This window comes from Colletotrichum abscissum, assembly GCF_030869225.1.
Source record: "Colletotrichum abscissum strain IMI 504890 chromosome Unknown Scaffold_7.1, whole genome shotgun sequence".
Lineage (NCBI taxonomy): Eukaryota > Fungi > Ascomycota > Sordariomycetes > Glomerellales > Glomerellaceae > Colletotrichum > Colletotrichum abscissum.
In genome coordinates, this window is record NW_026850514.1 from 19,098 (window position 1) to 41,458 (window position 22,361).

At 53.9% G+C, this 22,361-nt stretch overlaps 11 protein-coding genes across 11 annotated transcripts; 6 read left to right on the forward strand and 5 right to left on the reverse strand.

Moving 5' to 3' along the window:
- Positions 1 to 728: 728 nt before the first annotated feature.
- On the forward strand, positions 729 to 1,214 carry CABS01_03533 (uncharacterized protein; the record flags this gene model as incomplete). The annotated part of the gene is made up of 1 exon (XM_060536908.1): positions 729 to 1,214. The coding sequence occupies one exon, from the start codon at positions 729 to 731 to the stop codon at positions 1,212 to 1,214; it is 486 nt and encodes a 161-aa protein (XP_060391166.1).
- Positions 1,215 to 2,105: 891 nt separating this feature from the next.
- Positions 2,106 to 2,480, forward strand: CABS01_03534 (uncharacterized protein; the record flags this gene model as incomplete). The annotated part of the gene is made up of 1 exon (XM_060536909.1): positions 2,106 to 2,480. One exon carries the CDS (start codon positions 2,106 to 2,108, stop codon positions 2,478 to 2,480), a length of 375 nt encoding a protein of 124 aa, XP_060391167.1.
- An 835-nt stretch (positions 2,481 to 3,315) lies between these two features.
- Positions 3,316 to 4,710, forward strand: CABS01_03535 (uncharacterized protein; the record flags this gene model as incomplete). The annotated part of the gene is made up of 3 exons (XM_060536910.1): positions 3,316 to 3,373; positions 3,455 to 3,616; positions 3,938 to 4,710. The coding sequence occupies 3 exons, from the start codon at positions 3,316 to 3,318 to the stop codon at positions 4,708 to 4,710; spliced, it is 993 nt and encodes a 330-aa protein (XP_060391168.1).
- Positions 4,711 to 5,160: 450 nt separating this feature from the next.
- On the reverse strand, positions 5,161 to 7,865 carry CABS01_03536 (3-isopropylmalate dehydratase; the record flags this gene model as incomplete). The annotated part of the gene is made up of 4 exons (XM_060536911.1): positions 5,161 to 7,281; positions 7,399 to 7,473; positions 7,628 to 7,659; positions 7,766 to 7,865. The coding sequence occupies 4 exons, from the start codon at positions 7,863 to 7,865 to the stop codon at positions 5,161 to 5,163; spliced, it is 2,328 nt and encodes a 775-aa protein (XP_060391169.1).
- Positions 7,866 to 10,525: 2,660 nt separating this feature from the next.
- On the reverse strand, positions 10,526 to 13,610 carry CABS01_03537 (uncharacterized protein; the record flags this gene model as incomplete). The annotated part of the gene is made up of 3 exons (XM_060536912.1): positions 10,526 to 12,789; positions 12,840 to 13,397; positions 13,544 to 13,610. The coding sequence occupies 3 exons, from the start codon at positions 13,608 to 13,610 to the stop codon at positions 10,526 to 10,528; spliced, it is 2,889 nt and encodes a 962-aa protein (XP_060391170.1).
- A 457-nt stretch (positions 13,611 to 14,067) lies between these two features.
- On the forward strand, positions 14,068 to 14,892 carry CABS01_03538 (uncharacterized protein; the record flags this gene model as incomplete). Its single annotated transcript, XM_060536913.1, has 1 exon — positions 14,068 to 14,892. The coding sequence occupies one exon, from the start codon at positions 14,068 to 14,070 to the stop codon at positions 14,890 to 14,892; it is 825 nt and encodes a 274-aa protein (XP_060391171.1).
- Positions 14,893 to 16,259: 1,367 nt separating this feature from the next.
- On the reverse strand, positions 16,260 to 17,691 carry CABS01_03539 (uncharacterized protein; the record flags this gene model as incomplete). The annotated part of the gene is made up of 2 exons (XM_060536914.1): positions 16,260 to 17,390; positions 17,446 to 17,691. The coding sequence occupies 2 exons, from the start codon at positions 17,689 to 17,691 to the stop codon at positions 16,260 to 16,262; spliced, it is 1,377 nt and encodes a 458-aa protein (XP_060391172.1).
- Positions 17,692 to 18,251: 560 nt separating this feature from the next.
- CABS01_03540 (V-type proton ATPase subunit F) lies at positions 18,252 to 18,817 on the forward strand (the record flags this gene model as incomplete). The annotated part of the gene is made up of 4 exons (XM_060536915.1): positions 18,252 to 18,308; positions 18,371 to 18,406; positions 18,469 to 18,603; positions 18,677 to 18,817. 4 exons carry the CDS (start codon positions 18,252 to 18,254, stop codon positions 18,815 to 18,817), a joined length of 369 nt encoding a protein of 122 aa, XP_060391173.1.
- Positions 18,818 to 19,183: 366 nt separating this feature from the next.
- CABS01_03541 (ML domain-containing protein) lies at positions 19,184 to 19,864 on the reverse strand (the record flags this gene model as incomplete). The annotated part of the gene is made up of 3 exons (XM_060536916.1): positions 19,184 to 19,300; positions 19,354 to 19,570; positions 19,656 to 19,864. The coding sequence occupies 3 exons, from the start codon at positions 19,862 to 19,864 to the stop codon at positions 19,184 to 19,186; spliced, it is 543 nt and encodes a 180-aa protein (XP_060391174.1).
- A 22-nt stretch (positions 19,865 to 19,886) lies between these two features.
- CABS01_03542 (uncharacterized protein) lies at positions 19,887 to 20,177 on the reverse strand (the record flags this gene model as incomplete). Its single annotated transcript, XM_060536917.1, has 1 exon — positions 19,887 to 20,177. One exon carries the CDS (start codon positions 20,175 to 20,177, stop codon positions 19,887 to 19,889), a length of 291 nt encoding a protein of 96 aa, XP_060391175.1.
- Positions 20,178 to 20,319: 142 nt separating this feature from the next.
- Positions 20,320 to 20,988, forward strand: CABS01_03543 (uncharacterized protein; the record flags this gene model as incomplete). Its single annotated transcript, XM_060536918.1, has 1 exon — positions 20,320 to 20,988. One exon carries the CDS (start codon positions 20,320 to 20,322, stop codon positions 20,986 to 20,988), a length of 669 nt encoding a protein of 222 aa, XP_060391176.1.
- Positions 20,989 to 22,361: the final 1,373 nt, after the last annotated feature.

Sequence of the window (22,361 nt, forward strand, 5' to 3'; positions counted from 1 at the left end):
ATTCTTACAATACTCTTTACATCTTTGCCAAGACTATTCTAAATGGTTGTCAGCTTGTGCTCTGCTGCGGGCGATGGAATCCGAAACCGACGGAGCCGGAGTCGGTTATGAGACGGAATCGGAGTGATTTGTAAAACCGCACTTGTCCATCCCGATAAAGTTGGAGAATGAACAATATAATCTATAATGGCAAGACCCAAGTCGAGGAAGGAGACAGCTTCGGGTACTGCTGGAAGAACAAAGGAACAACTCCCTTCTAGAACAATGACCTCCGAGTGTCATGACAAGCCAACCTTGACAATGTGGCGATCACATACTGTTCGTGGTACACTGCCAAGACCCCGATAATTCATCTGATATTGTCCAGGTCTCCGATGAAGCCCGAATGACCCGTACAAAGACAAAATAGGGTTTAAGGCTGCGCATGTCCATCCCAGATGGAGTCTTAAATGCCCAAATAAAAAAATCTCAGAAACCTCCTGAGGCTGATGCTGGGATCGCCAACTTACCAAGACCTCGTATGCATCGTGCCGAACAGCAGACAAAGACTGGGTCCAATACGCGTTCATCTTTATAATATCCCATTCCAAATATCTCCAAACTTACATATCACATCGATACAAAATCAAGTAACTCCATTGTACGATCCCAACCTCCTTCAATCCACCAATCCATCCAGAACGTACCCGGCGTATCCTATCTTTCTCTCTCAACTCTACCTCTTCATCATGGGCAACGCTTCAACTTCCATTTCCTCCCCTCCGCCGCCCAGCGAGTCAACATCCAAACGCGTCACCGGCTCCAACTGGGGCGACCTGCATCCCATCGGCAATCCCGCCACGGCGGCCTGGCACCTATGTATCTCAGGAACAGACGCCGCCAAGCTCCTCCTCGGCTACCAGCCGACGTCGATGGACGATCGCTGGATGAGTCGTTCGGACGGGCCAGATGCGCAGGGCACGATGGTGGTCCATGTGTACCGGAGTTGGACCGGCCACGAGCAGTTTCAGATCAGGGCATCGACCCGAGCAGTTTCGGATGGGCCCGGACCCGCGGACGCGGCGGGAGAGGGGGCTGACGTCGGGGCGGAAATTACGGAGATTATGTGGGATCAGGGTGACGGTCCTGTACAGGTCGGCGAGCAGGAGGCTAGAGACATGGTGACTATGATTTTTCGTCGGGTGCTGGGCTGTAAATTAGAGCAGGCGCCTTAAGTCTATTAGATTGGAACACATGAGTACTAGGTGTTGAGATCTTGGCACGGCATCTTCTCTCGCAACTAGGCTATGAATTAAGGAGGGTTTTCTTACACGTACAACTCTTCTAATCATTTTTTCGCCCCCGATCGTGCACCCTCACTGCCCTACCTATGGATCCAAGCACGTTCCATCACCGCCGAGTATCTAAAAAGTCCGTCTTCCGTCCGTTATTAAATAGTGGGGTAAAATCCCGACTCCGCGGCTTGCGTCTGGTGGGTGATCCCTTATGCGGAATCTATTTTGCGGGCGAGGGTACCTTACGCTATTCAAACTGGTTGTTCAGTAATACTTCTCAACTCAAATACTATAATCAATTTGACTTTTGCGCCTCTCGAGGCTCCCCCAAGCCTTTGCTTGACTCGGTGAACGACGACGAAATATCCAAAACTGTAGTTTACTTTCTTCTTCTTGATTGAGGCAGTGGACAAGCGACTCCGAGGTCGGAGATCTCGGTCCAGAACTTTGAGATGTAATCTCACTCAACTCAAAACAGAGTGTTATTTTGGGGGCATTGTCGGATTCGCAAATGACTTACACGACTTGATGCGGTGATGCCAAGATGTATATGGTCGAGATGCCTTCATTTCAGGAGTATAAGTATTGACAAGATTGCCGCCGTAACTCGGTCAAAAGCTCCCTCATCACCCAGCTCGCACTGCATCTTACAGTCTCTCACTATCACAGTCACTATCTCACCATCACTTTCATTTACAGTCTCTGACACCCATTCCAATCACTTACATCCCCAACTTCTTCAACTCAACACCGCAAAGGTAGGATAAAAGCCCTCGCCCCAACTGTCCCCCTCTCCAGATCACAAAAGGCTGACCATCCCATCTCCCACAGATGCAATTCTCCACCCTCTTCCCCACCATCCTCCTCGGCGCCTCCTTCGTCGCCGCAGACTACTGCACCCAGGCCCTCGACCCGGAGACCCGCAAGTCCAACACGGGCTTCCGCTTCGAGAGCGTCGACAACGCCAACTGGAAGTGGCAGTCCCGCGACCTCCAGGTCGTCACCACCCTCAACCAGAACTGCCAGATCCACCAGGGCGGCGGCGGCGGCGCCTTCGCCGCCACCATCTGCATCGATTTCGACGGCAACTACGCCTGCTGGGTCACCCCCGCCAAGAACCAGGTCTGCGACCTCGTGTTTGAGCAGAACGAGGCGCCCATTGATGTCTGCAAGAGCATCAAGAACATTTGGGGATGGGTTGCTTAGACGGTGTACTGTAAGAGCTTGGTTACCTTTTCCCGAGTTGTGACATCGTAGCTAACGGATTCTAAGCTTTTCTTGTCAAAAAGTACAAACACGGCATTTTTGGAACGAAGTTTCTCTTTTTTTCGGGATGACGGGAAGCGAGCTGATCCGATAGTCTGCTAGAGGCTCTGCAGAAGACTTTGGCCTATTAGGAGGATTGACGTGTACCTGTGATCTCTGAGAGCAGAGTTGCTGTTTCTGTTACTCTATTCCACAACTTGTTAGAGTGAGAGCGGTAGAAAGCATTATGAATTCATCAAACAACCATGATTCTCCAACTATCTTTTAACTTCATCGTGTGAAAGTTGATTCTGAGCCATTTTAGAGCGACGCTCACAACAATTGAACAGATCCGAGCTTAATGCGACGAATCCGATATATACGCGTATCTCGGGAAACAGTTAAAAACTTCCTTGTAAAGCTTGTTTCTGTTTTAAAATACATCCTTGAAGAGGTTTAGCAGATCGGGTTGAACGGTCTGATGCGGGTTTCCGATTAAGCTGGGGACCCCGGCCCGAAGACATGTCGTCGGATTTGAGCCCCGATGTTTTTTTTTTCCCGCCGAAGAAAAAATACTGCCCCCAAATCTCTACCTGTCCACTTTCGGCCCGTGCGTCCGTCCTCCGCAACCTCCAACGGCCGTCCTGACTACGGAGTACAACCACATCAGTTCTCTAAACAGACACGCCAAGATGAAGGTGTAGACCGACCAACATATCTACTCACTCCAGCTATACCCTCATCTAACTCTTTTTCGGGCTACCGCCCGTCTCGCGCAGAGACGAAGCCGGCAACAATGGCCGTGAAAGCTCTCATCTCAACCCTAGAGGATGAAATTCTCGACCCAGAAGAGGGTACGTTCATCCGTCCTACTACCTAACAGGCACCCCGCAGCAACCGACTTACACGGGAGATCCTACGTGTGCGCCAAACAGAGACCTTCTTCCTCTTCTCCCACAACATCCCGTCCTCGAACCTGGGCTTTATCGACCCGAAAGCCACCGAACTCTCCCTGACGCTGGCGGGCAGAGACTTCACGATCCACCAGTCCCCCACGGTCCTCTCATCGACCCGCGCCGGAGGCACGACCGGGGCCGGTCAGTATTTCTATATTTCTCCCCCCCCCTTCCGAATCAACCATCACAGACCTCCCTCATTTCGCGGCCCTATTTCGCGTTACCCCGTCCTTCCATCCATCAAATTTCTCCTTTGTCATAAAAGTCAAAAACTTTCTCTCAACCTCGCTCACATCATTCTCCATGTCAATCTTGAACCCCCCTTGTCATTATAGGTAGTCCCACAACCTACTCTCAACTCCACCCTCCCACCCTCACCTCGGAACACCTCTCAAACCGCTCAACCCGACTCATCTAAATCTTCCAACCCCCCGAACTGCAACTGACTAAACAAAAAACCAGTCCTCTGGAAAATAACCCCCCTCTTCGCAACCTACCTCGCCTCCCCAACCTCCCCCTTCACCCAGCTCTTCACCCCCGCCTCGACGATCCTCGAACTAGGCTGCGGCATCTCCCCGCTGACAGCCCTCCTCCTCGCCCCGCGCGTCGCCCGCTACGTCCTCACAGACCAGCCCTACGTGTCGCGCATGATCCACCAGAACCTCGAAGCGAACCCCCTTCCCAAGTCTTCGTCCTCATCATCCTCCTCGTCAACCTCGCGCCGTTCACGAAAAGCAGCAGCAAGCTCATCAACAGCAACCTCCGCAACGACGTCGTCGTCGCAAGGAACAATCTCCTTCCGCCCCCTAGACTGGGAACTCGACACCCCAGACCCCTCCCTCACCGGCGTACCCCCTTCCACCGCAAGCAGCTTCGACGTCGTCGTCTGCTGCGACTGCATCTACAACGAGGCCCTCGTCGAGCCGCTCGTCTCCGCCACCGCCGACCTCGCTCGGTTGCGTGTACGTGCCCAGCAGGAGGACCAAGACCAGGACGACCACGACGACAACCCCTCCTCCTCCTCCTCTTCAGCGACGGCCCGGTCCGAGCCGTGCGTCTGCGTCGTGGCGCAGCAGCTCCGCAGCCCGGACGTCTTTGAGGAATGGATCGGCGCGTTCCACCGCGACTTTCGAACCTGGAGGGTACCGGATGCGTTGCTCCCCGAGGGGTTGAGGATCGAGGCTGGGTTTGTGGTGCATGTTGGGATTTTGAGGGAGGCTACGGTGGATTTCTAAATACTCCGTTGCGTAGCTTTATATCAAGCAGCGTATCAGCATCATCACGATATCCTCTTGAGGCTATGCAGAATTGTAGAGAGGGTCCCACGAATGGTTCAGAAGTGAAGAATGACGTGTTGCGAAAGCTCCGTTATTGTGACGAACTGCGCATCTAACTTGAAAACTTTTTCCCGCAGCTTTTTCATCTCGAGAAGAGAAAACAAAATGCCACGTAATAACCAAATCCCTCCCTTATTCTTTGAATAATTCCCAAATCGCCGCCAGCATGATGAGAAATGTCATCTCTGGACAAGATAAGATTGTCCCTTTGCAAAAACAAGCCATAACCCAGATTCGTATCGTAGACACGTTACATGATTTAAACTCCCTAGTTTCCTAGTTTTGAAAAAGCCAATCCAATTTTTTGTGTTTTTGTTTGCTCTTTTTTTCTTTCTGTCTCCGAATACCTTACCACTCAAGAGGCTCCTTCTTGGTCTCACCCCGGTTCGTCTTGGGGACGGGGACGGCCTTGGCGAGGAGGCGACCGGTCTTGGGATCCCTCTTGAGGTAGTTGGTGCCGTCGAGCCAGGGGGTGAGCTGGGACATGCGGCGCTCGTAGTCGGCAATCTTGTCGTTCTGCTGCATGGTCAGGCCGATATCATCGAGGCCGTTAATGAGGCAATGTTTCCGGAACTCCTCAACGTCGAAAGAGGCGAGGGTGTTGCCGTCGGCGTCCTTGATGAGCTGGTTGGGCAAGTCGATCTCGACTTCGCGGCCGGCGCGCGCCTCGGCGGCAATCTTCTCCAGCTTCTCCTTGTCCTCCATAATGATTGGCAGCATGCCGTTCTTGAAGGTGTTGTTGAAGAAGATGTCGGCGTACGAGGGCGCGAGGACGCAGCGGATGCCGAAATCGTTGAGGGCCCAGGGGGCGTGCTCTCTCGACGAACCGCAGCCAAAGTTGGGACCGGTGACGACGAGGATCTTGGAGCTGCGGTAGGGGTCCTTGTTCAGAACGAAGTTGGGGTTCTCGGAACCGTCCTCGTTGAAGCGGAGGGCGTAGAAGAGGGCGTTGCCGAGACCAGTGCGCTTGATGGTCTTGAGGAACTGCTTGGGGATGATGGCGTCGGTGTCGACGTTGGACATCTCCAGGGGAGCGGCGATACCCTTGAGGTTGGTGAACTTGGGAAGACCAGCGGAGCTACCGGCAGAAATAGTGTTGGTGTGGGGTTCGTTGTCCTCGGGCTGGTCGGCGATGGCCTCCTTCTCAGCGTCGCTCTCCTCGACCCGCTCGTCAACCTGGGGTTCGCTGTCGGGGGTAATGGTGGCCTGGAGCTTAGGGCTCGTCTGGTAACCCTCGAGCTTTCTGACGTCAGCCAGCTTGCCGACGATACCGGCAGCAGCAGCCATCACGGGGGACATGAGATGGGTGCGGGAGCCGGCACCCTGGCGACCCTCAAAGTTTCTGTTGCTGGTGGACGCGCATCTCTCCTTGGCGGCCAGGATATCGGGGTTCATGCCCAAGCACATACTGCAACCGGCCTCACGCCACTCGAAGCCGGCGGCCTCGAAAATCTTGTCCAAGCCCTCGGCCTCGGCCTGAGTCTTGACGAGACCAGAGCCGGGGACGACCATGGCGCGCTTGATGTTCGCCGCAATCTTCTTGCCCTTGACGATGTGGGCCGCGGCGCGCAAGTCCTCGATACGGGAATTTGTGCAGGAACCGATGAAGACCTTGTCGACGGGGATATCCTCCATGGGGGTTCCGGGGGTCAGGCCCATGTACTCGAGCATTCTGCGGCCGGCGGCCTTCTTGTTCTCAGTGGAGAAGGTCTCGGGGTCGGGGACGACGCCGGTGATGGGGATGACGTCCTCGGGACTGGTGCCCCAGGTGATGGTGGGGATGATGTCCTTGCCGTCAATGAAGACATCAATGTCGTACTTTGCGTCGGCGTCGGACTGGAGAGACTTCCAGTACTTGACGGCCTTGTGCCACTCGTCCGAGTTGTACTTGGGGGCCAGGGGGCGGTTCTTCAGGTACTCGAAGGTGATGTCGTCGGGAGCGACCATGCCGGCTCTCGCACCACCCTCGATGGACATGTTGCAGATGGACATGCGGGCCTCCATGCTGAGGCTACGGATGACTGAACCGCAGAACTCGATAACGGCACCGGTACCGCCAGCCGTTCCGATCTTGCCAATGGCGTGCAAGACAACATCCTTTGAGCTGACGCCGGGGGCAAGCTCTCCGTCGACCTGTATCCGCATGTTCTTGCTCCTCTTGGTGATCAAGCACTGGGTGGCGAGGACGTGCTCGACCTCACTGGTACCGATACCGAAAGCCAGGGCACCGAAGGCGCCGTGGGTCGAGGTGTGACTGTCACCGCAGACGACGGTGGTGCCGGGGAGGGTGAAGCCCTGCTCGGGGCCGATAACGTGGACGATGCCCTGGCGCTTGTCGCCGAGACCAAAGTATGTGAGGCCAAAGTCCTTGACATTCTCCTCGAGGGTCATGCACTGGACTCTGGAGTCATCTTCGGCAATGAAGGAGCCAATGTCCTTCATGCCTTTCCGTGACGAAGTGGGGACATTCTGGGCAGCCACATGTTAGCGATTGGACCACCACTACGGAATTGAGATTGGGCGGGCGAAAGCGATGCTTCTCGCATGTGGGCGCGTGTGAGAGATTGTGTGGAACAAGAAACTTACGTGATCGGTGGTCGCGAGGGTGCAGTCCGGTCGGCGGACCTTGCGGCCTGCATTCTTCAGACCCTCAAATGCTTGCTGCAGCCCTTTGTTAGCGAGATGTCATGGTGGGGTCGATCAACCGACGTCATCCGAGCCGGAGTGCGAAGGCGGCGGCTGCGGATAGCGAAGGGGTTACGAGGGGAAGCAGGAGAAAAAAAAAGCCAAAAACAGGAGCAAGCGTCGAACGTACAGGAGAGGTGACCTCATGCACGAGATGTCTGTCTGCATTGCGTCTCATTGTTAGCAAATGAATTCCTTTCCTTTTCTCCGCGCAGATCCAAGATCCAGATCGTTCGCAATGGGGGGAAGAGCATGACGCAGAACTTACCAATGTACAGCAGGATCGTGCCGTCCAACTTCTCGTCTACGACGTGGGCCTGGAGGACCTTGTCGTAGAGAGTTTGCGGGGTGCCTTCGGCAACGGGCATTTTGTGCAACTCGTAGAGACGGGGAGATAAAGCGATGCAATTTCAAAAGCAGGTCAGGTCGGCCTCAATTGAAGGGACCTGGTTGGGTGTTGCGAGGGTGGTGGTTCCCAAGCTTTCTTGTCAAATCAAGCTGGTGTGAGAGCAGCCGATGGATGCGAGTGTCTGCGAGTGTGCGTGCGTGTGTGTGACTCTGTTTGTATGGCGATTGGGAGTCTAGGTAGTGGATGACGGAGAGGGAGAGGGTTTGGTGAGAGAGATGAGAAGATGGTTCGTTGGGAAGAGAAGCGTTTGGAAAGGGAAGAGAGGGAAAAAAAAGTAGAAAACGTAGAAAAAAATCCTGAGTCGGAGGAGAGATGTGGTCAGGGGTGTGGGGGAAGAGCAGCTCAATATGTATCTGCCGGACCAGGAGGCCTTCGTCCCTCTGTTGTGTCTGAGGTCAGTGCTTGCCTCTGCTTAGAGTTGGGAACACTTGAATCAAATTGCTCCGTAACAAGAGACCTAGTGACTGAGAGAGAGAGCGAAAAAAGAACAAGGTACGAAATCGGAGCGAGAAAGAGGTGCCAACTTGCAAGGGCGACAAGGAAGAGAAAGCACGTAGGTACACTTACGCCCGCCCGCCCCTCTTGCAAAAGTGCCCGCAAACCGCAGGTACCTCGAACCCTCCTTTCCCACTACGCACAACACACCAAATACACCAATCTGGCTACAAAGCTACCGGTACCTAGAAAACGAAACAATCAACTGTGACTACTACGTGGGTGAGGCTTTGGGACGAAAAAGTTCCCAAGTGTCCGATGATCGGAGGCGCCAGCTCCAGCCAGCAGTGGGTCCCGGCGACGGAAGACCTGTGAACGCGGGGTACAGCGCCCTGATTTGCAAATGACGCCCGCGGATTGGCCCGTTGCCGCAAGGTGCCCTGGCCCGGGGGTCCCGCATCCCACTTTGAACGCCCTGAGAACCTTCCAAATGCTGCCATGAACATTGAACTCGGGCCATTCCATGGACGAGACCTCAACACACGCCACACTACCTTACCTTGGCACCTTACCTATGCGTACTACCTCAATCATCTCGGACGAGAACTCTTCGAGTGTTGGGTGTTTGGCGAGACGGGAAAAACTGGAAACATTCAAAAAGGGGGGCCCCCCATATTCACCGTGGATCATATCAAAGTATGACTCTGTTGATGTTTGGGAAAAATCTCTCCCACTTTCGGGGAGGATACCGTTACCTTAGTATAATGGAATACGACGGCACTTGATACTCCACCGCTTGACTACACGTCCCGCACGTGAGACGCAAAGAGCCCGCAATCTGACGAGTAATATGGGCTCCAATGGGCTCAGCGCCGCCCAAAACAGCAACTCGTTGAATTCTCATGTGTCCAACAAGTACCCTCTGCTACTTGGGGGGCCCAGTACCGTCTCCGTTTTGTTCCGTCGTTTGCCGTTGCTGACTTTTTCTTAGGTCTTCTCTTTCGCCCTCACTATGATGCCTGCTCGGTCACCAGTGACCCTAAAACTGTTTGTGTGTAATTAGTACGGATATACATGCCAGATTCAATCCAAGTACATGCGCCAGCGAGACCCGTAGCAGAACACCGAATGCTGGCGCCGGCATCGTTCATAACCCCCTCATGTACGTAATTGACGCGATGCCGAAGCTGCATTGCAGCATTTCACTTCGCTTTGCCTCTCAACGGTTCCAATCTTATTCCAGTCCCCGGCACTTTTTTTTGTGCACTAAGAATGACTCCAACCTATCCAGTCTTCTCACGTACGCAGTACGAATAGTGGCACTTACCACCTTAGCTCCCAAGACCTCCGAGAACAGGAGTACGTACCGTATTACGGAATCACGGAGTATCGCCCGTCCATTCAACTCAAGCAGAAGTGGCAGTGATTCGTGAATCCATCATCCCTGAATCCCATCCTGGAGCTGGATGCAACATCCGCCCGCCGAGGCTTACTCGATGATGACGCTGCAGAACTACGCGATAACATGATAGGGCCTCGATCGCCGTCGCTGCTGCTGTCGCAAACGCAATGTCCATCATGAGGCAGCTTCACCGCATCGGCCGGCCCTCCTGCGGTCATCCCAACAAGCGCTCCCAGGCTAATCCGGAGAACATCTACCCTCCCCAATAACAACTGCCCGTAAGCGTACCCGAGCCCGAGGTGCCGACTTCATCATGCATTGCAAAAGCATACCCGGGCTGCTCCCTCTGTGGTGCAACTCTGTTTGATTAATGTCTGTATCCGTAGCCATACCGGCATATCAATACTGCGTCAACTCCATCCACAACCCGGGCCATCTGCCATTGCATTCGTGCTGCCATTGTCAACCTTGTCCGAGCACTCGAGAAGCAAGGTAATCAAGTCTCGAAAGGGTTGATCTCCTTCGTGCTGCATGCTTGGCCTGCCACTACCCCACACAAGCTCAAACAGCGCCCGTTCGACTCGTATCATGTGCATTTGACGCTGCGCTTTCGGCCTCCGTCTTATCAAACATTCCTTTCCCCCAACCCAGCCGATATACGGAGTATGGCTTTCGTCGCGCTTCACCCAGCCGACCTGGTCCCTACAGCGCCGATCGGCGGTTGGTCGGGCTCCAACGCCAAGCTTTCCTCCACAACCTCCCTTTTTCGTCACCACCGGCTGTCAGGAACCGAGAATCGCAATCAAACCCCCCAGCAAGCCTTGCACCATCTGCATCACCCACGCAATCCCCTGCGCGATCCGGACCGCTGTCGCCAATAACGCGAAGCCGCTGCTCAGCGCAACGAGAAACCTCCCAACGTCCGTCCAAGTTGACTTGTTGACATCAAGTCGCTTTCTGGCTGGCGATGTCGGATCAAAGCAAGGTGATATGGCTTTCCAATACCATCGAGCCGCGCTCCCCGCAATCTGCTTGCCGTCGGTGGCGCACTTTAGCACACGCTTACTCAACACGCCTCTTCTCAAACGACCTCCGGTGTCGCCGCCTTCGGAGTTGCTGTTCACCAGGGTCGTTGACGTGCTGCAGCCAGCTTTCAACCTGGCTTGACTGGCTGCTGACAACTGCTGGTTCGCCGTTGGTGTATCCTGCAGATTGTCGTTTCTCCCTTTCATGGCACAAAACGTCTGTGAACTCTTGCGGCTGCTCATCGCCTCTATACCGTCTGCTACGGTGTTTGTTGACTTTGACGGGCTCGTGTTCGAGAACCTCATGATCTTGAACTTGTTCCGCAATCTCCTACTCGGAACAGAGTCGGGAGGAGGCTTCCTGAGGCTGGTAGGCAGCGATCTGGGCGTTCCGCTGGCCGAGAGGTTCTGTTTCCGAGTTTCCGCCGTCTTGTTGCCCGAATTGGCCAATGCGGCCCGCGCCGCCCCCGTCGATGCGATCTTGCTTTGGCCCTGCTGAGTGGCTGGCTCCAACACGGTTAGGGGTGATGTAGACGTGAACATGTGTGGTGTGACAAGGTTCTCGGCTTGGCTCTCCTGCTTGTCGCTGTCTGCCAAATTTCTCGCAGAGTATTTCTCGACCACCTTGTGGATCGCATCGTTTCGATGCTGGAGGGTCGGCGTTTGGCTTCCTTTTGGTGCCAAAGCCTGGGTCCTTATTTTGACGGTCTTTAGATGCCGCACTTTTTCGGTCGAGATGTCCTCTGTTGACGTTGACATCTGTTCGTCGCACTGTCGACTCACGCGTCGATTCTGCAACATGCTCCAGCTTTCGCTGACTCTTCTCTCGGGTTGTTCTTGGCATAGGCTCGATTGTGAAAGACCTTGGCCGCAGCCAATAATGGTGGTGATGGGTGTGGTGGCAGCTTTTGTCTTTAAAGCCTCCATCTTTCCTACTGCCCGCTGGCATATCAAGCCCTCGTGAACCTCCATTCTTCCTGGAGATGTTGCTCGGTCCTCGAAGGTGAGACTTTTCGGGATTGGCGGCTCTTGGGTCACCTTGCAAAGGTTGTCCCCCAGCGCCTGGATATACTCTCGGGCCAACGAGTTCTCTTGAAGCGGCGGGCTTTTCTGGTCGATCTGGGATGTCAATAATGACTCGAATGGGGATATGTTCGCTGTGATTGGTGGGCCACGAGTCTTGGCTGCCTGCTGGTCGTTGAGTTCGTGAGTTTGCATCAATGAACGGTAAGCCACTACTAGTGGCGCTACTGCCAATTCCACCTCGCCGTCCAGGGCTTCCATATCTCGGATCAGTGGGATAAGTTGTCTTACCTCCCAGCGGTTGAATGTTGTCTGCTGCTGGTAGTCCAGGGCTGGGTGTGGGTATGTTTCCCCCAGGATATGATCTCTCGGAAGGTTTATAGGCGTCAGGTTTGCGCTTGCTGATACTGTCCTCGAATGGCGGATGGGGATTTTGCCTGAGGTTAGAGACAGGTTTCTTGAGAATTCCCTGCTGTGGTATCCCAGCGGATCCTGATCGTCTACTTTCCGTAGAACCATTGGGTTGGAAACGGCCCGGAGAGCTTGCCGGCCTCCCGGCTCTGTCTCTGGGCGTCGCTGGCCTAAAAAAGACACCGTTTTTTGAGGTCCTTGAGGTATAGGTGGTAGCTCCTTTTCCATGGCTTTGCCCTTCTGGCTTTGACCTTTGGTGACTGGTGCTGGGAGGGCGAAGTGACCAGGCCGGCTTTCCTCACTGATGCTTTGCGGAGAGTTCAAGTTTCCAAACGGGAGCGGCAACTGCGTAGGTCGTCGATCTCCGCCTAAGTTTCGGCCGCTTGTTCCGAGTTCCTGAGCCGCGGTGGATGCCATGGATGATCGTCTGCTTTGAGGGGTTCGTATCACAGTGTCAGATGAATCAGCATCGTTTTCTTCCGAGATGATATGTTTGGGCAGATGAGATTTGGGATCAGTATGGCCCATCCCCAAACGATGAGCGTTTGGTTGCTCAGGCAGGTATCGAGCGTCTTTCGCTTCAGAACCTGACTCATTGGTCAGTACATGAACCCAATGTCGACACAAGCTAGCTTACCGCGAGTCGATACGCTCTTGTTTGACTGCGCAATCGGGCTAAGTACAGGCTCTTTGGCAGAAGACCACTGCTGTCTATGGCGTTGCCACTGAACGTTGCGCTGTGCTTGTCGTATGGCCTCCTTTTCCCGATCTTTCCGGGCAAATCTTTGCTCTTCTCGTTGCTGGAGCTTTTTGGTCACCTCTTCTGTGAGGAGTTCGGCCCCGCGGCGCGTACGTCGAGACTCCGACTTGTGTCTAGCTTCCAGCTTTTGGTCGATAGTCAAGGAAGCAGAGCTGAAGCTGGTTGTAGACGGTGTCTCAACGTCTAGTTCTCCTGTGACTGGGTTGATTCCTGTGACGCCAAGGTAATCTCCACTCTCTTTCAGAGTTCTGCGCTCCCGGTGGATCAATCGACGTTCTTCCAGTGTTCGTTCTTCTCTTGAAGATCTAGTTGCCGGTGTATGAGCGATCGTGTTAGCTCTTCGGAGAAGAGGCTCAGGTTCAGAAGATCGGGCTTTCCGAGAACGGCCCAGTTCCTTGGCCGTGTTCCAGCGTGTGATGCGGTCAGAGCTTCGACCTATTCGTGGTGGACTTGTCGGAGAGTGTCTAGATCTCGAACGAGGGTTTTCGGCGGTTTCCTAGTACCCTTGATTCCGATGGGTGCTACCCTTCTCAGCCCGGCGGCTTGGGAGGACGGCCCTCAAACGCGCGCTTAGATTTAACTTCCGGCCAAACCCTTCGGAGACTTGCTGTCCAGGACGTCGAGATAAGACTCGAAACGATGGTGCATCGGGCGGTCGACCGGTGGCTGAAGCTGAGTGGGTTGACATAATTCAATTCGAGGAGATGCGGGGATAGAAATGCTGCATGGTACGACAGATAGAGAGTAAACAAACAACGATGCCGGCAAAAGAACTCATGAACCCGTTGCCAGGTGTGTGTCCGGCGGCGATGTAAGAGATCGGAAATGATGGGTTGCGTTTGGAAAGGGAGATCCTTGCGCAGGAAGGGACGACAGGTTTGAGCAGTCAATGTCAAAGAGACGCAACGACTCGACGAACTGCTGCTGCTGTCAACCCCTGACTCAAGGAACAAGGCAGTTGCTTGTAAGTTGGCGACACTCCTTCCCAGCATATAATCCAACTCAATTGAATTTCTCTCTTTCCCATCTCTTTTCCCTTTGTGCTTCGCCCTCCTCCTTCTATTGTTAGACGTCAACCAGAGCAACCGTCACCCACGCCGGCGCAATGGATTTCCACCTCTTTGGCGAATTGCCTCCAGAAATTCGAGCTGAGATCTGGAAGCTGTCACTTCCTGAAGTCGAGTCAGAAGTTTGCATCGTTCCGTCGACATGCGACACACCACAGTCGTTGCTGGTGTACACTGCCTTTCCGGTGCTGATGCATGTTTGCCGCGAGTCTCGCCAATTCGTCCAGAACTCTAGACTGAGTGGAATACATCTTATGCGTCCGCGCTCGGCCATTGACACGATTGATTTTCCTGTGCCGTTTCGATCTTATCAGCCGGAGTTGGATACCCTGTTCTGCCAGAACCAAGGTCCGGCATCTTTGGAAGACATTGCCAGTGAAGACGATTTCGAACACGTCATTCAAGAGACAAGGCATCTGGCTATCCCAGGCGAGAAAGAATTCTTGGATCTGGTAGCCTGGGTACTCACATTCTACTTTCCGAAACTGGAGACTCTGTCAGTGGTTGTCGGGGACATCTCAAATGGCTCTGGCTTTGGCTCCTACTTCAATGCACCAAAGACACGCTGCAAGCTGCGCCGGATAAATGCGGCAGATACACAGATATACAACATCGATGTAAGAGATCTTGACGGAACCGAAACCTTGGACCCGTCGCACCTGTCGAGATGCATGGCGGAGTACATACAAGAGCTCGAAAAGATCATCGAGGAGTGTTTCAACGACATGGACGGAACGTTACGAAGAGCTCATCGCTGGTGGAATCGTGAATTGAAGACTTTCAAGAGAGTCCAATATTTGACCCAGACGTTTGTTCAGTACGAAGCAGGAAGTACATTCCGGTTGGAAACCACATTCTCGTAGCACAGGCATGTTAATGAGGCTCGGGTAGCAATGAATGATAGATGGCTCGTTCCAATTGGCATCACTAGACAGTTCCTTCTAAGGAACCGAACGTACTTTATCAATCACATGAGGTGTAAACTCTTGAATGCGCTACGGTATTTCTTGGCAGAGCAGTTTTCAAGGAGAGCAGGTGCAGCGCCTCCAATGTACCTGCCTTCTCTTTGGTCTCTCGTCGAGCATCCAGGGTACCTTCCTGCCTCATCAGACTGACCTCCGTCCGCAACGTCCCCCCAACGCCTATGACCCTTTCCCCTTTTCTTCCGTCTCCCCACCGCAGGCGAGGCGATCGATATGGAGGCTTGTGGGGAAGCTTGGGACATGGAAAGTTCATGCTTCCGAGGTCTAGATGTCACTGCCCTGCAGTTTCTGAAGTACGATTCGGCAACATGGAGCAAGACGTAGTGAGGAATCCATACAGCAACGAAGTGATAGCCAAAGGGCTTGGTGAAGACAGGAACTAGAGATTGGCAAAACGTCATCTGAGGAAAGGCATCAAGTGTCGATGTTGACAACCTTGCTCGGTATTCTACTGGGAGGAAAGAATCAGCATAGTTTATGGAATTCGCATTATCTGCTCTTCAACTGTTTATTCTGCTTTTTCTTTGTTTTCATGTGTGCGGAGGCTTATCAAGGGCATCTGACTTCCCAGGACCCATGCGAATAGATCGAAGCTGAAATGACCATATTCGACAGCGCGGCGAGTTTTTTCCATGGATAAGAAGTGTCAAACGAAACGGAACGAGGAGGCATATCTTTATCTCCCGCTATCGCAGAGGTCAGACAACCGGGAAAAGCTTGTTCCCTCGGCAATGAGACGCGTCTTCGTGAAAGTTCTCAGAGGAAATCTAAGTCTGGCAAGCCAAAGGGTCGTCAATCTCCGAGGAGGCTAGATTTAGCAACACTGAGACTAGTCTTCAGGACGAAGGAATTGACAGACTTAAGTTGGCTGGGTAGCCAACGTCAGTAATAACAAAATAAGCTCAGTCACCATCAGGAGGCAGATACAGTCACTTCTATATCCTGAAGACATATCCAAGGATCGCAAGGTACAAGGTCACCAATTCGCCAAGTTGCAGGGACTTCGCGAGAACTGTGCCGGGAACAATGCACCTTCACCAAAAAAAGATTGATTGAAGAGAATACAAATTCAGTCTTGAGACTTGAATAGTTGATTAACAAAGAAGAACGCCGGCCCAGGAATCGACCATCCGCCCGAACCAGCCCAACGCCGCCATATGCTGCTGTAAATAAGTTTGAAGCCATCAAGCAAAAAGTCTTCCCAGAGCAATGTCACCCATCTCTCATGCCACGTACGTCAAGCCCTCTCAGTGGAAACCCGACCATCTAGAAGGGTACCGTTCCCCTTGTTGATTGCTTCTGTTCCTCTTCGCGCTGGCAAAGGGGTTGTAATCGGGAGCACTCGTATGGTCGAGAGCATCTGAGCCAGTCGATCTTCTAATCTCCGACTGCTTCAGTGGGCTTCCTCGACGTTGTTCCCGAGCAGCCATTTCTCTCGAGTTCCGGGGCGACATGAAGCCCTGGTTCATCTCATTAAGACTCGACGTCTTCTTGAGTGGCGAGTTCGCGTGGTTGAATACACCCAAGTTTCCGCCAAAGCTCGTTCCTCCGGTGTTCGCGGTGGACGTTGAGGTCGACTGGTACATGGGTGCCGGCGGGAGACTTTGCCGGACCGAGCGAGTGCTGGGCACAGGGGTGAAGGACTCGGATCGCCTGTTAGACGTCGGAGTAAAGAGACGGGACGCGAAGCTGCTAATTGGAGGAGTGTGGACCGGGTCCTCCTGCTTGACGTGAGGATTGGGTGTAACCACAAACTCTTTCTTGATAACCGTCGTAGGCGTTCCCAGTTCGACAAAGGACTCTTCATCCTTAGCCTCTTCAGGCGAACACTGTGTGCCGACATCGCGAACAACCGGGTGAAGACGTGGCCGCACGAACTTGGTGTCGTACTCGTGGAGGACCTCCTTGTGGATGATAGCCGTATCCTTGATCTGCTGAGCATACCGAGTTTGGACGAAAATCAGCTGGACGGAAAGAATGAGTTGCAGCACAATGCAGTTGAAAACTGTTACACTCGGTCTGGGATCCAAGGGCACCAGAGGGAGGAACATCATGTAGACAAGGACGTGGCCAGGGCTGAAGAGGCAGAAGAGCTGCAAAGAGACCGGGAGAGGATCCCAGACACTTAGCTCCCAGACGTCGTGTGACCTGTCGGGGTGGGCTCGGGACTCGGCAGTCTCGGAAGACAGGAGGTTATTCAAGAGTCTCAGGGGCGAAGAGACGGCCGGGTCGGACCTGGCTTTGACTCGTTGGGCTGAGGGGGTGTGCGGCTTGTCTTCAACGTTGACTTGGAATAATCGGTACTGCCTCGTTCTCGACATGGTATAGAAGGCGTTGGCGACAGATAGGAGGCCAAGAATCCAAACGAGGGGCCGCACCTGAGGACTTGTTAGTAATCATGATGCGCAACCCATGCGACTCGATGCTACTGACAATGTAGGTGACGATGCCCCCGGAGCTCCCATCGCTGAACACATCATCCTCGACCTCCGATGCTACGCAGTTAGCTCTAGCAAGGAGAAACACGAAGTTGCAGCCGAGCCCGAGCTGTGTTCCTAGTGCCTTTGAATCCCAATCTCTCGTCTCCAATTCTTCCGATAGCCAGAGCAAGAAGTCCATAGGGTTCAGCATGGCCTTCAGGCGCTCAGAGAGCGGCTTCTTTCGCACTAGACGCGGCATCTCGTCAGATTGCGCTTCTTGCCATCAACAGGCGACTTCTGGGCGGATGGGATTCTGGAAGCCTCAGAGGCGATGGTTTCGTGGTCGACGGGCGGGATCGAGTGGTGCGTCGGTGTCGTTTGTCGTCGTTGTCGTCGTCGATTTCGTCGCTAGGTGAAATTGTTTACAAAGAAGTCTGGGTCTATTGATTTTTGGGCCATTGTCCCGCTGCTAGGCAAGAGGAGCTTTCGACAGGGGTACCTTCCTTATGTGCATGGACCGTAGACTGAAAGGAAACTGAAAGCACCTGGGAGATACGTACCGGAATGCTGCAAGTGGGGTCTCCACTGGCTTCTGTCGCATAGCCCACACCTCATCCGAGCCTGTTAGCAGTTCGGGCTCCAGCAGGCGGTACCTGGCGGAACAGCGCTAACAGCACTTCAGCCACAGTGAGGTGCTGGAGTGGAGCGCTGCCAGCCCGCCGCCAGGTCGGGTACAGGTAATCAAGGCAAGTACGTCAATCCGTCCGCCGACCTCCTGGGCCATCGCAAGCTCTCCAACAACCGCACAAGTCATCCAAGATGGCTTCGCAAGCAGATATGAAGGACCGCCAGTTCCTCGCCGTCATTGGCGACGAGGTAGGACACTTTGCGTAGTCGACACTATGACTGATGACAAATGGCTAAAACTTGAGAACTAGGACTCGGTCACCGGCCTCCTCCTCGCTGGCATTGGGGTGCGCTCTTTCGACTCCACGACGATTCCGATTGCGGCTCGAGATGACTAACAAGTGCACAGCACGTCAGCACGGGTGCCGACCAAGAAAAGAACTTCCTGGTGGTGGATAGCAAGACGGACACCGCTACGATCGAGTCTACCTTTGAATCCTTCACTTCGAGGAAGGACATTGGCATCATCCTCATCAACCAACACGTCAGTAGCGATCCCCCCCGGGGGGGGGGGGAGGGCCTTGTGCCAAGAGAACACATACTGATTGAAAGAACAGATTGCCGATCGCATAAGACATCGGGTCGATACCTACACTGCTGCTTTCCCGACTGTTCTCGAAATTCCGAGCAAGGACCACCCGTACGACCCCGAGAAGGACAGTGTTTTGCGCAGAGTGCGCCGGTTGTTTGGCGAATAAGCATGTAATTCCACAGATTATGGGGATAGTAAGGGCCAAGAGGCAAAAGCATGGTACGCCGGCAGCGTATTCGGAGTTTGGATGGACCGCACCGGCCTATCACGAATAAATTGCGAGCTACATGCCTAGCACCGCTACCCTATGTACGTACGCATTGTTATGCCGATACTCCTACGCAGAATGAACACTTAAAAGGACCCTCAAACGGATCCATCACACGGGCAAGTTGAACTGCGTTATGCCAAATTCCTGATGCTACCAGTGTTATGAGATGAAGAGAAACCCCAACAGCAATCTGGATGTATCGCTACGTGTGACTGTAACCCATGCCCCATCATCGTAAACCTTCGTATGCTTGTAATTAAGTTAGAGCTCCAGGCTGAAGAAGCTCTTGGTGTTGCGCGAGAAAACGACTTGAGCGGTCAAGCAAGTGATGGGGACGTCATCGGCGGTGTAAACGTCGGCAAAGACGGTGTACTTGCCCTGTAGATATTGTCAATAATCTGATAAGGTTCATATAGATGAGCCTGACTTACGGAGGGGATCTCGTTAGGAAGCTCGACAGACTTGGTGACGGTGAGAACACCCTTCTCGATGGGGCACTCGAGGTCGACGTTCTCGATCTGCTCGCACAGGTCCGCCTTGGTGCTGATAAGGCGGATGAGGCCGTACTTGACCTGGAGAAGGACGTAGGCGCCCTTCTCGATGTTCTGCTTGACGGTGCCGGAAGCCTTGATGACGAGCTCCTTGCCACTGAAACGCCATGTTAGCTGGCTCCCGTTTCACGATACTGCGGTATGCATCGTCATAGACTGGGGGCTGCTGCAAACAAACTTACGCCTGAGGAGGGTTGGGAGAGAGGTCTACGCTGTCGATTGTGACGATGTCCTCATCATGGGACTTGGGGCAGAGCTCTAAAGGCGAGTCGCCGGGGACCTTGAGGTCATCGTTGACAATGACGGACTGGTCTCTCTGGACCAGGACGCTGGCACCGGCCGGTGCGAGACCGGCGGAGAGGAAGGCGATGACAGCTGTAGCGAACCTCATCGCGGATAGAGGTCGAGGTTGTTTAGTGATTAGGAAGATGGGATACGGGCGGTTCGAACAACGGCGGTCTCGACGTCGTTGATGATGCTCGGTGCGTACTCGTCGGCGTCCGAGGTTCGATGTTTAGCGTGAGGATGATGGGAGGTGATAGAGAAGTGGTTCCTGCGAGTGGCTTTGGTTGGTAGGTGGTGAACAACGAACGGGGCTGGGTTCGGAGGGAGAACGTCATGGGGACAACGTCAGATCGATCTGATTGGATGGAGCTAGGTGGACCTTGGTCGGGACAAGCGCCTTTGCCTTCCCCAGCGACCATGGCGACATTGGAGGTACCTTTCATTGCATATCTTTGGTATAGAGCAAGCAGTGCCCTTTGTATAGGTCTGTACAGTGAAGTATAGCTATTTGAGCATAGGCTCACATTGCAGAAGTAATAGCCACAAGGAGCCTCCGAAATAATGCTTTTGCTGGACCAAAGCAAGTACACTAGACAACGACAGAGCCTCTTGAATGATGTCCCAAAAGGTACATCGAATCCTGTCGTCGTCGTCGCACGGGCCACCGTAAAATTCCCACTCTTCTGCTTCGTTCCCCTCCAAAGATCCCACTTTCGTTATCGACTTCCCAGCTCCAGATTACCTCCCGCCTTCGTCTTTTGGAGATTGAAACGGCCGAGTCCCTCGATTACGAGCTGCAACCATGGAATTGCGTCGCGAGTGCCATATCACCATTTGCGCATTGAAGGAGCCGTCCATGCGCAAACAAGACGGAGCGCCACACGAGGAAGGAGCTGTCGGCGTTCTAGCCACAATAATGGACTTGACTTTTCGCCTCCGCCTGTGCTCACTCCTATGCGACGGCTGGAGCCTTGTCACACAGAGCAGCTGGGCTGTTTCGACGGCCCAGGTTTTGTTGGAAGATCCCTGGAACTCTGGTCCCGTGGACAGAACCGAAGCAGACAGACAGCAACCTCAGCATTGAAAGCCCAGTGCCAGCCAAACTGTTCAGGGTCTCTCCATCATTACAAGCCGCTGGCTCCTCCAAGATCTTCAGTATCAGAGCCAGAACTGCTTGGTGCGCCCTTCGATCCAAGCATCTTCGAGGTCTCGACTGCGCAGGTTTCGTGATTGGACAGAACTCCGTCCGCGATTCAAGAAGTCGTGCTACGGCATGGATGATGACCTGAGAAGAAAGGTAGCCACACCAGGAGCCACACCATCTCATGCGTCTTTCATGGTGGGAAAACCGTGGTGCACGGGTCCGTCGGCTTGTACCAATCAGTCCGGCGTCGAGTGCAGGGAGCTGGCACAAACAAGTGCTCGAGTGAACCGGAAAGTGTGGCCAACCTGCTTGGACGATGATTGGGGACCGTGGTCAACAAGTACGGGGCACCTCGACAACTCAGCTGCAGCCCTGGCTATCAGTGTCGCAAACTTTTGGACAAGTCTCGAGGACGCGATCATAGGACAGGGAGATCCTAGCTAGAGGGACACCGGCCGCGAATCATGCCGGGGCCCTTTTACGCCAGCTGGGTGCGGATGGACGACGGAAAACCGCGACTCTTTGTTTTGTTTGTCTGCTCGGTATCTCCAGTTGAGGAAAAGGATGATGGGGCGAGAAAGCGGAAGGATAGCGCAGTTCCTCCCGTCGATCCCATCACCGAGGAAGCATTATTATGAACGGCAAAGGCTCGACGAGCCTTCGAGACGGCAGCGGGCACTGATGTTCCCCTCCCTACGTCGTACTGTACTTGGAGCACCCGGGCGCTCTGGGCAACCAGTCAACCCAAGGGCAACAAGGACCACAACTGCTCGCAAAGGCGCCGCGCGTGGTCGCATTTAGAGGCGCGCAATTGTGCTGGACCTGAGGAGCATTGACTGAACGTGGTCAAAGTACCGATACTTCTGCAACTATGGCTTGGTGAGGCAGATAGATGACACCTCAGCAGCCCAAAGGGCCGCCCCCCATGCCTCCGTTTCTGTGTACACACTCACAGTTCGCAGTAGAGTTCAACGCAGCGTGCCATTTACCGAGCTCTTGGAGGCCAACCTAGTCTGTCTTGGTGAGGGGTCGAGCCATCTGGCGCAGATGGTTGAAGGGGCATCGGGCGACGGCGTGGGATTTTGGAGAAAAAAGGAGAGCAACTGGAGGCGAGAGTCAGCTACGCTACTCCGTACCGAAGTGTCGAACGAAAGGGTGGGATGAAGTTCCAGTGCCGAGAGGGGACGCTTCGCATCAGCCTGCAGTGATGATGACTTCAAGCTGCATGCTGCTGTCGCCTTGGGTTGACGAGCTGTGCAAGAGGCTTCACGGAAAGTGTGATGGTGGAAGAGCTCCAGCTGCAGTCATCAAGGGCCGCCTCTGCGGGCGGTTGACCTTACGGCGAAGATACTTACCTCTGCGACACAACCAGCGAAAGCTTCCGTCAGCCGTGAGCGTGGGCGAGCAGAGACAGACTCTCTCTCACTCCAGAGTCAACATTTGCGCATCCGAGTCGGAG